The 14425-nt window shown below is 57.0% G+C and overlaps 1 protein-coding gene across 4 annotated transcripts in view; it reads right to left on the minus strand.

Moving 5' to 3' along the window:
• DNMT3A (DNA methyltransferase 3 alpha) overlaps positions 1–14425 on the minus strand; it is a 247436-nt gene that overhangs the window by 16942 nt on the left and 216069 nt on the right. For 2 of the 4 annotated variants that reach the window (XM_045009567.1, XM_045009568.1), the window contains exons 16-20: positions 14118–14301; positions 13174–13258; positions 12247–12392; positions 10764–10854; positions 10512–10660 (exon numbers count right to left, since the gene is read on the minus strand). In XM_045009567.1, the coding sequence (XP_044865502.1) occupies positions 10512–10660; positions 10764–10854; positions 12247–12392; positions 13174–13258; positions 14118–14301 (655 nt within the window). Of the gene's footprint in view, positions 1–10511; positions 10661–10763; positions 10855–11061; positions 11446–12246; positions 12393–13173; positions 13259–14117; positions 14302–14425 lie in introns of those variants that run through there. The other 2 variants (XR_006578011.1, XM_045009569.1) reach the window with 2 other exon arrangements.

Genomic DNA, 14425 nt, shown 5'->3' on the forward strand with positions numbered 1-14425 from the left:
GTGGATCTCGTTGAGGGCTTCCTGCTTTCGGTGAGGACTCGCCGAACTGCCTGCGCTAACTAACTATATACAAGAAATGGAGAAATTGCTAGGGATGTGGAGGACTAACAGAGCACTCCACAGTTCCAGCTAACCGTCACGGGCGGGAAGAAGGAACTGAGGAGCGGACGGGCCGGCTGGGGTATATATCCAGTGCCATAGCGGCGCCACTCCAGGGGGCGCCCAGCCGGCCCGCCGGAGTTGCTAGGGTAAAAATGTTCCGAAGAACCGTGCACGCACGGCGCGCACACCTACATGGAATGCATAGGAGCAATCACTCGAAGAAGAACCTGCCCCATTACCATCATGATGTCCAAATTGCCAGGGCCCGTGCTTAGAGAGAAGTCTGTGTCCAGGTCCTCATCACTCTCGTCACCGCGTTGCCATCACCTCCTCGTCTGCTTTTGCAGGTCCTGGTGCTGCATACACTGCAGGATAATGTGCAAGGTGTTTATGGTGCTCATAACTGCCGCGGTGATCTGAGCGGGCTCCATGCTTGCTGTGGTATGGCGTCTGCAGGAGAGCAGAGTGGCAGTGGAAGCATGACGATGGTTTGCAGCCCTACTGCACCGTCTGCTGCCAGCAGCACCCAGGACACAACAGCGGTGGCTGAGCTGAGCAGGCTGCTCGCTTGCCGTGGTATAGCGTCTGCGCGGAAAAAAAGGCGCGAAACAATTGTCTGCCGTTGCTCTCACGGAGGGAGGGGTGACTGACGACATGTACCCAAAACCATCCGTGACAATGTTTTTGCCCCATCAGGCAGTGGGAGCTCAACCCAGAATTCCAATGGGTGGTGGAGACTGCGGGATAGCTACCCACAGTGCAACACTCCGGAAGTCAACGCTAGCTTTGGTACTGTGGACACACACCACCGACTTAATGCGCTTAGTGGGGACACACACAATCGATTGTATAAAATCGCTTCCCAAAAAATCGACTTCTATAAATCCAACCTAATTTCGCAGTGTATACATACCCTTAGACTTGTTTCCCATGGAATCTTACCTACCAACTCCCTGAGTTTGCTGAAGTCGCCTTCTTGATATCCATGGTCTTATTGTGCTGTTCTCCCTCCTACCATTCCTTAGAATCATAAACGCGACCATTTCATGATCACTCCCACCCAAGCTGCCTTCCACTTTCCAATTCCTAACCAGTTCCTCCCTATTTGTCGAAATCAAATCTAGAATAGCCTCTCCCCTGGTAGCTGTTATCCACCTTCTGAAATAAAAAATGGTCTCCAATACATTCCAAGAACTTGTTGGATAATCTGTGCCCTGCTGTGTTATCTTCCCAACAGATGTTTGGAGAGTTGAAGTCCCCCATCACCACCAAGTCCTGCATGCCAGCCCCCAACACAGCTCCATGACGGCACTGCAACAGTGCATCCCAGCCCCTTATAGAGATCCATGACAGTGCTGTAACACTGCAGACCAGCCACCAATAAAGCTCCATGACACCACTGCAACACTGCATCAGAGCCGCCAACACAGCTCCGTAAGTGTTGCAACACTGCAGCCCAGCCACCTGCACAAATCCATGACAACACTGCAACACTCCATAAACAGCACGCCCAACACTCCACAGTGGTGCTGTAACACTGTAGCCCAGTCCTCTCCAACCTCCACGACAGTGCTGTAACACAGCATCACAAACCCCAACACAGCTGCATGACACTGCTGTAACACTGCAGCCCAGCCCTCCAACAATGCTGTAACATTGCATCCAACACAGCTTCATGTCAGTGCTGGAACACTGCATGGCAGCTCCCAACATAGCTTCATGACTGTGGTGTAACCCTGAATCCCAGTCCACAACAAACCTCCACAACAGTGCTCCAATGCTGCATCCCAGCCCCTTAACACAGCTCCATGACTGTCCTATAACACTGCATCACAGCCCCCAACACAGCTCCATGACAGTGCTCCAACGCTGCATCCCAGCCCCCAACTCAGCTCCATGACAGTGCTCCGACACGGCATCACAGCCCCCAACACAGCTCCATGACAGTGCTCCGACACGGCATCACAGCCCCCAACACAGCTCCATGACAGTGCTCCGACACGGCATCACAGCCCCCAACACAGCTCCATGACAGTGCTCCGACACGGCATCACAGCCCCATGACAGTGCTCCGACACTGCATCACAGCCCCCAACACAGCTCCATGACAGTGCTCCGACACTGCATCACAGCCCCCAACACAGCTCCATGACAGTGCTCCGACACTGCATCACAGCCCCCAACTCAGCTCCATGACAGTGCTCCGACACGGCATCACAGCCCCCAACACAGCTCCATGACAGTGCTCTGAGATACATTTTCGGAGAACCTTTACTGAGGTGGATACTGAACAAAACACTAACGGGGAAGAAAGACCAGGACTGAACACATATTATGGTTCAGGAAGAAGTTGAAAAACTCCATAAATACTAAACAAACCAGACTGTCTAAACGGAAGGCGTGGTATGATAAACATACTTGGAAACGCCACCCTGTCATGAATTTGCTGGTACTGTTAAGTTTCATAATACACAGTCTGTTGGTCATGACAAAGAATTTGGTGCTGATGGTAAATCCTTTAAAATGTGTAACATGCATGATTTTTGGGGAAAAAAATTAAACATGGTAGGAGTGGTAACAAGGAAGTCCTATAAGAATACTGTTTCTCAGCTAGTGCCTGTAGACAGGCTCAGGGCCTGGCACAGCCGAAAAAGCATGACAAACTTTGACTGCTGTGTGGCAGGGGAAACTGAGGCACATCACCTCAGGACATTGGTGGCTGAATGCCAAGACACCTACACTCTACAATATATTGATATTTGCATTATGTTAACAATGCTACACACAAGAATGTTTTCAGGCAACCTGGAAAAGGAAACACAGAACCTTGCAAAAATGCCTGCGGAAAACACTACAATGTTTGGTAACACTTGGGAGTTGTATAACCAAAACCCAAAGAGGATATTAGGCACACTGCCTTCGCTTTGCCAGTGACCAACCCTCTGGCAGGAATCTAAGGGGGGAGGTGTGACACTGCACCCCATATTCTTCATAGAGATCTTATTAGCATATGATTATGGCACAACTACGATGTATTTTATGCAAGATAGGTCATGAGATATCACTGGAAAGGTTCTGATTTCCTGAATGCGCTTATCCTATTTGTATGCGTGTATCAGTTCTGTATCTGAAGTTAGGAATATTGTCTCTGCATCTGTTACAAATGTGTTCACCCTTGGGGAACGCTCCCTATGCAGATGGCTGGCTGGGAAGGGCCCATTAGGAAAAGCTTATCTCCCAGCAGGCGCTGTAAACAGCCTCTGGCTCATGGCTGCTAGGACCCCACAGGGTCATGTGACCAGGTCCTCTGGTACTAGACCCCATCTTGGAATACCAGTATTTTTCCACTGACTGGCGTGGGAGAGAAGCTTGAAGACAAAGGGTTCCCGTGCGCGGTATGCAAAAGCTACAGAAGGCAGGGGAGTGGGATCATGGGGGTTCTTCACTGACTCCCCACCCAAAGAAGACTCCTGAAAACACCCGAGGAACAAGGACTGAACTGGGGGAAGTGCTGGACCCAGGCTGAAGGAATTTTTAGCTTGTGAAAGGAACATCTGCAGCTTTTCAGCTGTAAGCAAGTGCAGCTGCCCCTTAAGAATCTCTGCAGCCTGCTTGAATCATCATTTAGGGGGAGAATTTGCTACTCAGATCCAATCTCTTTAGTATATTAAGCTTAGATTGTGTCTTTGTTTATTTGCCAGGTAACCTGCTTTGATCTGTTTGCTGACCCTTATAACCACTTAAAATCTCTCTTTTGTAGTTAATCAACTTGTTTCTGCTTTATCACAAACCAGCGTGTGGGAGTCATAACTTGGGGCAAAAAGCTGCTCCATTCTCTCTCCACAGTGAGGGAGGGGGTGAATTTCAGGAGCTTACGCGGTACAGTTCCCTGTGCAGCACGCGACGGGGTCATTTGGGGTTTACACTCCAGAGGGGTTTGTGCACTTGAGCAGCAGGGTAGTTCCTCAGCTGAGCCGCCCCATGCAGAGCTGATCACAGTGTCTGCGTCCCCCTACCTGGGCGAGGGCTTGGCAGGCTGCTTACAGCCACATGGTACAAAGGGAGCCCAGGCTGCTGGGTCGGGGGGCTCAGTGGTACCCCAGTTCCAGGTGGCACCCTGGGGGGAACCCATCAAGACTGCATCCCAGACTGCAATGCAGCTCCACAACAGTGCTGCAGTTCTGCATCCCAGCCAGGGCCGGCTCGGACATTTCTGCAGCCCCAAGCGAAAACAAAGAGCCCCGCCCCCCGAGCGCCGCGTCGCCCCAGTCCCCGCCCCCCGAGCGCCGCGTCGCCCCAGTCCCCGCCCCCCGAGCGCCGCGTCGCCCCAGTCCCCGCCCCCCGAGCGCCGCGTCGCCCCAGTCCCCGCCCCCCGAGCGCCGCGTCGCATTGCCCCACAGCCCCAGCGCCAGGTCACCCCAGTCCCCGCCCCCCGAGTGTCGCGCCGCCCCAGTCCCCGCCCCCCGAGCGCCTCGTCACCCCAGTCCCCGCCCCCCGAGCGTCGCGTCGCGTTGCCCCACACCCCGAGCGTCGCGTCACCCCTGTCCCTGCCCCCCCGAGCGCCGTGCCGCTGAAGCCTGCCCCCACCAAGCGCCGCGCTGCCCAAGTCCCCGACCCCCAGCACGGTGCCACGCCTCCCAAGCCCCGCCTCCCCCAGGGCTGCCCGGCCGAACCAAAAAACCCCAAAATCAAACCCCAAGTGCCGCCCCGTCCCAAGGTGCCGCCCCAAGCACGTGCTTGGTAGGCTGGTGTCCGGAGCTGGCCCTGATCCCAGCTCCTGAACACACCCGCATGACAGTGCTGCAACACAGCATCAGCCCGCCAACACAGCTCCACAACAGTGCTGCAAACCTGCACCCTAATCCCCAAGACAGCTCAACGATACTGCTCTAGCACTGCATCCCAGCCCCCAACACAGCTCCAGGACAGTGCTGTGACACTGCATCACACAACCCAACACAACTGCATGACACTGCTGTACCACGCAGAACAGCTCTCAACACACCTCTATGATAGTGCTGTAATACTACATCACAGCCCCCAACACAGCTCCATGACTGGGCTGTGACACTGCACCCCCGCCACAAACACAGCTCCATGACAGTGCTGTGACACTGCATCACAGCCCCCAACACAGATCCATGACAGTGCTGTGACACTGCATCACAGCCCCCAACACAGCTCCATGACAGTGCTGCGACACTGCACCCCCGCCACCAACACAGCTCCATGACAGTGCTGCCACACTGCATCACAGACCCCAACACAGCTCCATGACAGTGCTGCGACACTGCACCCCCGCCACACACACAGCTCCATGACAGTGCTGTGACCCAGCCCCCAACATAGCTCCATGACAGTGCTGTAACAGTGCATCACAAAACCCAACACAACTGCATGACACTGCTGTACCACGCATGACACCTCCCAACACACCTCTATGATAGTGCTGCAATACTACATCACAGACCCCAACACAGCTCCATGACAGTGCTGTGACACTGCACCCCCGCCACAAACACAGCTCCATGACAGTGCTGTGACACTGCACCCCCGCCACAATAACAGCTCAATTACAGTGCTGTGACACTGCACCTCCGCCACCAACACAGCTTCATGACAGTGCTGCGACACTGCACCCCCGCCACCAACACAGCTCCATGACAGTGCTGCCACACTGCACCCCCGCCACAAACACAGCTCCATGACAGTGCTGCCACACTGCATCACAGACCCCAACACAGCTCCATGACAGTGCTGCGACACTGCACCCCCGCCACAAACACAGCTCCATGACAGTGCTGTGACACTGCATCCCAGCCCCCAACACAGCTCCATGACAGTGCTATAACACGGCATCCCAGCCCCGAACACAAGGAGTGCTCTAATACTGCATCTTAGCCCAACATCACAGCTCTATAACAGTGCTGCAACACTGATCACAGACCCCAACAAGGCTACATGAGATTGCTGCAATATTGCATTACAGACCCGAACAGAGCGCTATGACAATGCTGCAACACTGCATCCCAGCTCCGTGATAATGCTGTAAAAAGCAGTTCCTAACCTTTCTGTACCGGTTGTTCTTTGACTGGACACTTTGTACAGGTCCAGTCCAATATAGTTGTGCACATTGCGTGCACCATCGCTGGAAGTTTTTCCCCAGTGGTATCCGTTGGGTTGACTCTGGTGCCCCTGGAGTGGCACCTACATGGCACATAGGGGGCTGGCAGGGATGATTTAGTTGGGGTTGGTCCTGCTTTGAGCAGGGAATTGGACTAGACACCTCCTGAGGTCCCTTCCAACCCTGGTATTCCATGACCTGCCGACCCGCTTCCTCCTCGGTTGTTTCTTGCCGGAACTCTGACAGGGGGCAGGCGGGTGGGTCTTGGAGTGGACATGAGCAACACACCTCGAAGAACAGCTGTTACGAGAGGCAGGTGACCCTTCTTCTTCTTCAAGTGCTTGCTTGGGTCCATTCCATGAGGATGGACATGGTGATTCCCAAGCAATCAGTCAAGTGGTCGGACTGGCGTTTTGCTGAGACAGATTGGACTCTGCTGTACCAAAAGCTGATCATGTCTGGCCTGCTGAGTGATGGTATAGTGCATGATGAGCGTGTAGACAGAAGACAGGTCACTGCCCAGGATCAGGACTGGAGCCACGAATGCCGCTGAAGAGGCTTGCGCTCTCGTGGAGTGCAATCAGTGTTAGGACTGCCACCGGCGGGGAGAGGAGCTCCAAGAGGATGAGTGAGATGCTGGGCGGTGTCTCTCCAGCACTGTCAGCTAGCCCAAGATGGGCACTTGCCTCCACTGGATGGGTTCTGCGGTACCGGGGCTGTCCCTGACGGGCCTTGGCTCAGGGAAGGCGTTAGAAGGGACAGTGGCTTCTTGATGCTTCATATACCTCTGGTGTAGTTGGCATGGCCAGGGCTGAGTCCCCTCTATGGCTCACCGAAGGCAGGGCCTCCATACGCACCAGACTCGACAGGCCCCTTTCTGGGGCTGGAGTCAACAGCGTCTGAGAGGGGCCCGGCCCGGGGCTCTCGCTCTGGGGCTCTCCTCAGGGGCGAGCGTCCCCAGTCTGACTTTGTTCTTTTTCTTCGGCACCAGTGATGGGGAGCGGTGCCAACCGACCAGGGTTGACTTCTTGGTGGCCGGAGCAGTTTGTCAGTGCCGGGATCCCGGACCCCGCTGAGACTCTCTAAGTGAGGCTGGGGCACTCCTGATGGAGCAGGGGCTCGATGCCAGGTCGGGCTCCGAAGAAGGGCAAAGTGCCACCTCCATTAGGAGACATTTGAGTCCAGTGTTTCTTTCATTCTTAGTCCTGGGCTTTAAAGTTCTTACAGGTCCGGCACTTATCCGCACCATGGCCCCTCCAGGCAGTTCAGGCAGCTGCCGGGCCGTTTGAAGCCCTGGGGCCCCAGGGGTAAGCTCCAGAGGGTGGGAGCTTACAAGTGCCCAAATCTAACCAACTATTTGCTAACCGCGAGTAACTGAATGCTTTACACTCTGTCTACAATCTATTTCCAGGAAAGCACTAAGGAGTATCACTTGCAGAGCACGAGAACAAAGCCATTCCAGGGACCGTCATGGACGAGAAGAGGGACCTGAGGAGGCGGTGGATCGGCAGGTCCCTATATACCGTGCCAGGAAGGCGCCACCAGAGTCGACCTGACGGATATCACTAGGGGAAAAACTTCTGGCAACTGTGCCCGTGACACGCACACAACTATATTGGAACGGACACGAGCAAACACTCAAAGAACATTGCATCCTAGCCCCCAACACAGCTCCAGGACTGTGCTGCAACACTGCATAGAAGATCCCAGCACAGCTCTACAACTGTGCTACCACACTGCACCACACACCCCAACAAAGATACACGATTACTGCAACACTGCATCACGTATCCAAACAGAGCTCCATGACAGTGCTTGTAAAATTGCATCCCAGCCCCTGAAAACCGCTTCAAGAGAATGATGTAACACTGCATCCTCCCAGCAGTTCCATGACACTGAAGTAACAGCTCTACAACAGTACTGCAACACTGCATCACAGCGGAACACAGCTCCATAACAGAGCTGTAACCCTGCACTGCAACCCCCAACACAGGTAACACAGCCCCTAACGGAGCTTTATGACAGTGCTGTAACACTGCATCCTAATGTCACTGCGCTGCACTGTAAGAACCTAAATGTGCTGCAAAGCAGTGGTGCGACAGCTCTGCAACACAACTGTGCTGCAAGGACACAAACTGCTCTTTAAACATGCAAGGATCTAAAAACCTGCCTGTCTGAGGAGCAAATATCCCACGAGAGCTTTGGCTGGGAGGGGGAGTCTGTGCGTCAGGAGCGCCATGTTCTCAGTCCGGGCTGACAGTGAATTAGGCAGGAGCTGGCTATGCAGTCAGACAGCGGATCTGGCCAGCGGGATCCAGAGCTGCACTCAGAGGCACTGCGAGCTCCAGACACTGCGCGCCACATTACCAGCCAGCCAGTGACCACCTGGAGAGAGCTCAGAGAAGAGCCAGAGAACTGGGCCAAGGGCTGGCGTGGGGGTGAGCGTAAGGGCTAAACCTGCCCGCCTTGGCTTGGGGCAGCAGGGACCCGCTGACTAAAAGCAGGGCAGGGCGTTAAGCCGAGGGGGAAGGGTGGAACTAGGGGTCATGGGAGGAAACTGAGAAAGGAGGAAGCCTGCCTGAGTCTGCGTGTGTGTGTGGGGGGAGCTCCCTACTGGAAGCGTCTCCCCCGAGCTCTGCCCGCTCCTCCCTCTCCCAGCCGGCTGGGCAGCAGGGCACTGGGACCCCAGTGCCCTCTGGTGGTTACACCGGGTCATTGCATGCACTGTGTTCAGCAGCCCTGCTCTGGGGCAGGCCAAGGCACTGGAGAGAGGTTCTGCACTGACTGCCCATGGCCTGCAGGGCCAGGGCTCAGACGCCACCATGCCCATCACCCCCAGCCCTCCGGTGCACACGGTGCCAGGAACCCCAGCCCCACAGCTCGGGGTCAGCCACCCAACGCTCGCAGCAGTGGAGCAGACAAAGCTGGTTCAGGTTCCCGTCCTGCAGCTGCCCCCGCCCCCTTCTCCTCTAAACCAAACCCCGGGGCAGAGCTGACCCAGCCAGTGCCAGAGACGCTGGGCTCCATGTACCCGCCCCCTGAGTCACCCCAGACCAGGCCCTGCCAGTCGCAGCCAGAGCCCAGTGACGGTCTGGGGGTGCCGCGGTGGTGGGGGGGGAGGGTTAGCTGGATGCGAAGGGAAGGGGACAGGGTGGAAGGGAAGGCAGCAGGGGGAACAGGTATGGATGGAGTGACGCTGAGGCAAGGAGGCGGGTTGGAGGGCAGAGAAGTCCAGAAAGCTCTTGGAATGGCCAGAGGGCCACAGGTCCCTGCTTTGGCAACTTCTCTCCCCCCCAGCGTCCTCTGGCTCCTAGAGTGGGAGGAGGGTGGCTCCCCTGCAGTTCTGGGGCCAGGGGTGGCCCTGACCGGGCCCCCTTTCTATCCAGCCAACCCCCACAAAGGGCACAGGTGGGGATCCTCTCCAGGCAGGGTTGCCCCCTCCCTCCTTGCCCCACCAGTGACTCCTGAAAGTTTTGACAAACCACTGTAAGCCCAGGCGTTCACCGGTCCCCAGGCCAGACAGGACCATTGGGCTCAGCTCCTCTGACACCGCGGTACAGCACGGGCCAGAGAACGTCCCCAACACAGTCGCTTACGGAACTACAGCCGGGAGTTCAGTTAAACATCCCGACTGAGTGATAATCGTCACTGCTGGAGAATCCCTCACGGCCCTGGGAAATTGTTCCAGTGCTTAGTTACCCTCCTTGTCAAAAACAACCTTACTGCCAGTCTGGATCTGTCTGGCTCCTGTTAGCCCTTCCTCTGCCAGCCTGATGGGCCCGTTCCCAAACACGGGTCCCCTTGTAGGTACTTACAGCCCGGGACCCAGGCACCCCTGAACCTGCTCTGGTGAGTTCAACGTCTCCATGTGGCAGCTTTTCTAACCCCTTCCTCATCCTTGTGGCTCTTCTCGGACCCCTCGCCAATGTCGCCACAGCCCCAGGATCTGTGGGCACCAGAACTGGACGTGGGAGTCAAGCAGAGGCCGCACCAGAGCCAAACAGAGGTGACATATCCTCCTGCTCATCTACCCTCCCCTGCCCATTGTCTCGGTGGCGGGTGTCATGTCTCAGCGGGCCCTACCCAGCTAACATGGCTGGCCCAGGCTCTTTGCCCCTCATGCCAGGGTTCAGTCACACACACGGGCACTGAGGACTCGTCGGACAGGTCCCAGCCTACGGAAGCCCCCCCAGACCCAAAGCCAGACCCTGCTGGGAGCTCAGGACTCTCTGGCGACCCTCACGTGAACTGGGGAGGGCCAGCAGGTTTCCACGGCAGTGCTCACCTCTAGGAAGCGTGAAATGTCCCGCTTGTCGCTCACCCCCATGGCCACTACGTTCTCGAAGAGCCAGAAGAAGGGCCGGTCGTCGCCCTCCTTGGGCCGGGCTTCGTGGAGAAGGCGGTAGAACTCGAAGAAGAGCCGTCCAGTGCCCTCTGGGCAGCAGGAAGAGAGAAGAGACATGGGTGAGCTGCTGACAGCCCGCCTCAGCCTAGACGGGGCTGCAGGAGAGAAGGCGTGGCCGGCTCGGACACCTACCGTAAAGACCCTTCCTAGCAGGGTTGACAATGGAGAGGTCATTACATGGGCTCCCTCCAATCACCAGGTCAAAAGGGCCCCATTCCTGTATCTGCAACACAGAGATACGCCAGTGAGAGGTTATGGGGGCAAAGGAGGCGAGTCTCCCTTGGTATGCGGTGGTGGGGAAACCGAGGCTGGAATATGGACTCCAGTTCTGGGGGCCACATTTTACAAAGATGTTGAAAAACTGCAGAGGGGACAGAAAAGAGCCACAAAAATGATTCCAGGGCTGGAGAAAACACCCCATAGTGCGCGATTTATAGCCCAAGGGATCCTGAGAGGTAACCTGATCCCAGTGTCTAAGGACTGTCCCAGGAGATGATAGCAGGTACCAGAGGGCTCTTTCCTCTAGCGGAGACAGGCAGAACAAGAACCAATGGCTGGAAGCTGACGCCAGACAAATTCAATGAGAAACCGCTCACCTTTTGTTAACGGTGCAGGTGACTAACCATTGCGGGACACTCCCAAGGGAAGTGGTGGATTCTCCACCACTTGGTGAATTCAGACACAGCCTGGCTGCCTTTCTGGGAGATGCGTTAGCTCAGTACAGGGGTAACTGGGTGAAACTGACCGGCTGGTGACACACAGGAGGCCAGACTACATCATCGAATGGTCCTGTGAGGGGTGTGCATACCCCCCGCTAGGCGAGAAAGGGTTAATCACACACTAGGGGTGGAGGAAGTCCCGCCCCTTCGACCCTGTTAGGCATGCTATAAAGGAGAGCGCCAGCTTGCCCTCTAGGCTGACTGCAAGCGCCAAGGAGGACGCTTGGGGGAGGCTCCAGCCCAGGAGCCGTTACAGCCCTTGCCTGTGGGAGCTGGAGATCCCGAGACCCAGCCGACTGGTGGGAGTCAGAGTCCCCTGTGCCGAGGAGCCCGGAGACCCCGACGCACATGGATTGCAGCTTCAGGAAGCGGCCTAGGGAGGTGGAGTGAGTGGTATCTCCCACCTGTGTAAGGTCAGAGTGTTGAGGCTGGATTTCCCGCTGACCCAGTGGCGGAGCACTCCACCACTGTTAGGGCCCTGGTGGAGTTGAGTGGACCTGGGTCCCCCTACCGCAGCCGCCACCCCCACTTCAGTGGCAGCCCCCGGATTTGGTTATTAGGCCGTGATGCCTGGAACCTCAGCGCCACTCTAATGACTAGCCACTAGGCCACACAGCCCTGTGCTCGAGGACAGCCACTTTGACTCTGGCCATTGAGCCGCACTGTCTTGAGTCCCAGGCCAGTCTGACAGACTGTAACTGCGGTGTCACCACGCCCATGATCCACCCCAAAGGGGGTGGGGTGTGCATACACTGCCACACGTCCCTTCTGACCTTAAACTCTGGGAATCTAGAAAGGGTTCAGCCTGCTGCCCCCCCGTGAGACACAGTTGCTGAGTCGGGACGCCTGCCGGGGTAGGGAAGGGAGCGGGGCAGGCAGATGGCAGCCTCACGTACATGTTTCTGGGTGACATTCCGGACGTCGCCGACGTACATGATCTTGCCCTGGTGTCTCACCATCCCCACAGTGATAGAGTCTTCGCAAACCTCAGAAGCGATGTAGCGGTCCACCTGAATGCCCAGGTCCTTCAGCACCAGCAGACCTGCCGGGATACAGAGCGGGGGTCAGGTCCAGAATGCAGGACGGCCCTGGGGACAGCACCCCAGGGAGCACTCGCCATCGGCAACATCATCCCAAACCAGACACACCAGGAGACCGCTCAGCGCTAAGCAGCGACGCAGGACCACTGGCCCCTCCGACACAAAACAGAGGAACGCAAGCAGCTGCTTATTGAAGCTACCTGGTTCAGTCAGGACACTCGTAGCATCCCTATGGGGAACTACAGAGGCCACGGATTCAGGGGACCCCCCCACGAGTTTGCTCCTTACTCCCAAGGGTGCGGAGAGCCCAAATCTAATTACACAGCCCCCTGCTGGGGACCTGGGCTCACCTCTCTTTGAAATACGGCTGGCAGGACAATGGGCCACCTCCAAATAACCAGGCCAAAAGTGTCTCGAGTTGGGAGCACCCAAAATCAGGGACTTAGTTTGAAACTGTTGGCCATAGTTGATGCAAGATGTTCTACGATCTCAGGGGCTGCGGGCCCAGCAGAGCTGCGAGAGACAGGTGGAGCAATATCCTGCCCTCGGCCAAACACCCGCCCTGCACACTAGGTTTAGAACCCAGCACTGCACTGTGCTACTGAGAACCTACCAGCTGGGTCACGCAACTGCCCTGATGCTCCCCCGTGCCCTCTGCATGCTGGGAAGGGAGCTGGGCCGTGCTGGCGGGTCATGGCCACTGAGCGGCTGTAGTAGGGTGCGGTAAGCATGGAGGCGGCCAGCAGAACCCTAGTGCCACTCAGCTACCTCTTGTTAGCCCACCTGTGGCAATTCCATCGAAGAGAGAGAGCACTCGGATGGGCTTCCTCTTCTCCGCTGGGACCGGTGGATAAACCTTTGGTGGGTCCTTAAAACACACACACACAGCGCAGCATGAGAGACGGGGGCACAAGAAATACTCCCCTAGACAGTCTCCTCCGACATGAACTGGGCTCCCAGCTCCCGGATGGGTCCCATCCCAGCTCTTACAGGGGGAGCTAACCGCGGCTGGAGCGCCATGCGACGCGGGGACCTCCCCGATGCGCTCCCCTAGACAGTCTCCTCCGACATGAACTGGGCTCCCAGCTCCCGGATGGGTCCCATCCCAGCTCTTACGGGGGGAGCTAACCGCGGCTGGAGCGCCATGCGACGCGGGGACCTCCCCGATGCGTTCCCCTAGGAGCGGAGACGCGAGGGGCTGGGCTTGCTGAGTGGGGAACTGACCACTGGCTACACACACACACTGGGGGGAAGCCCAGGGAGGGGGCAGTGCTCGGTAGGCTAAAGGACAATGCCAGCACAAGTGGGGTTGCTCTGGCTGGAGAGGAGGTTTCTAACCGGGAGAGGAGGGAGGCTCCAGAGCAGCCTCCCAGCAGGAGGAGTGGAGGGCGAAGATGCTTGCGGAGGGACTCCGGAGAGCTCAGGAAGCGACAGACGTGACGGTGCTGCCTGCGATAGCAAGGCCTGGACACAAGGACCTAGGAGGTCCCCATCAGTCCTGCATTCCTGGGACGATCTGGGACCCAAGCACACAAATGCCGGCAGCCCAGCGACAGCACAGGCAGCCCTGCTGGATGCGTTCAGCCCCGCCCCTGGGAACCAAGCTGCAGCAGGCACAGGGCTGGGAGAGGCTCTGCTCTGCTGCCCAAGAAGTGAGGCACTGCTGTGACTCTGGCGCTGTTGTGCCGAGCCCCCGGGGGAACCGGGCAGCGCTGCCACATACTCACAAATTCTTGGTCATGGTTATTGGCGAAGAACATCTGGAGGCGTGAGGGCCAGTCATCTCTTCGCCTCAGCAGCCCGTAGATGCCCTTGTGGCCGCACATGTAGCAGTTCCAGGGGTCCTCTTTGATAGCTGCCTGGGCTGCACCTGGTCCCACCAGCAGGTCCACGCACTCCACACAGAAGCACCTGAGACCCAAGGGGAAGGGGAGACACTTCAGCCCATTTACCCCCCTGCCCCTGTTCCAGGGAGGTGGGGGGGGGCACTCCTCACCTCCATGGCCTGCAGGGGCAGAGGTCACCAGCGGGGGCC

This window comes from Mauremys mutica, chromosome 3 (genome assembly GCF_020497125.1).
Source record: "Mauremys mutica isolate MM-2020 ecotype Southern chromosome 3, ASM2049712v1, whole genome shotgun sequence".
NCBI classification, from domain to species: Eukaryota; Metazoa; Chordata; order Testudines; family Geoemydidae; genus Mauremys; species Mauremys mutica.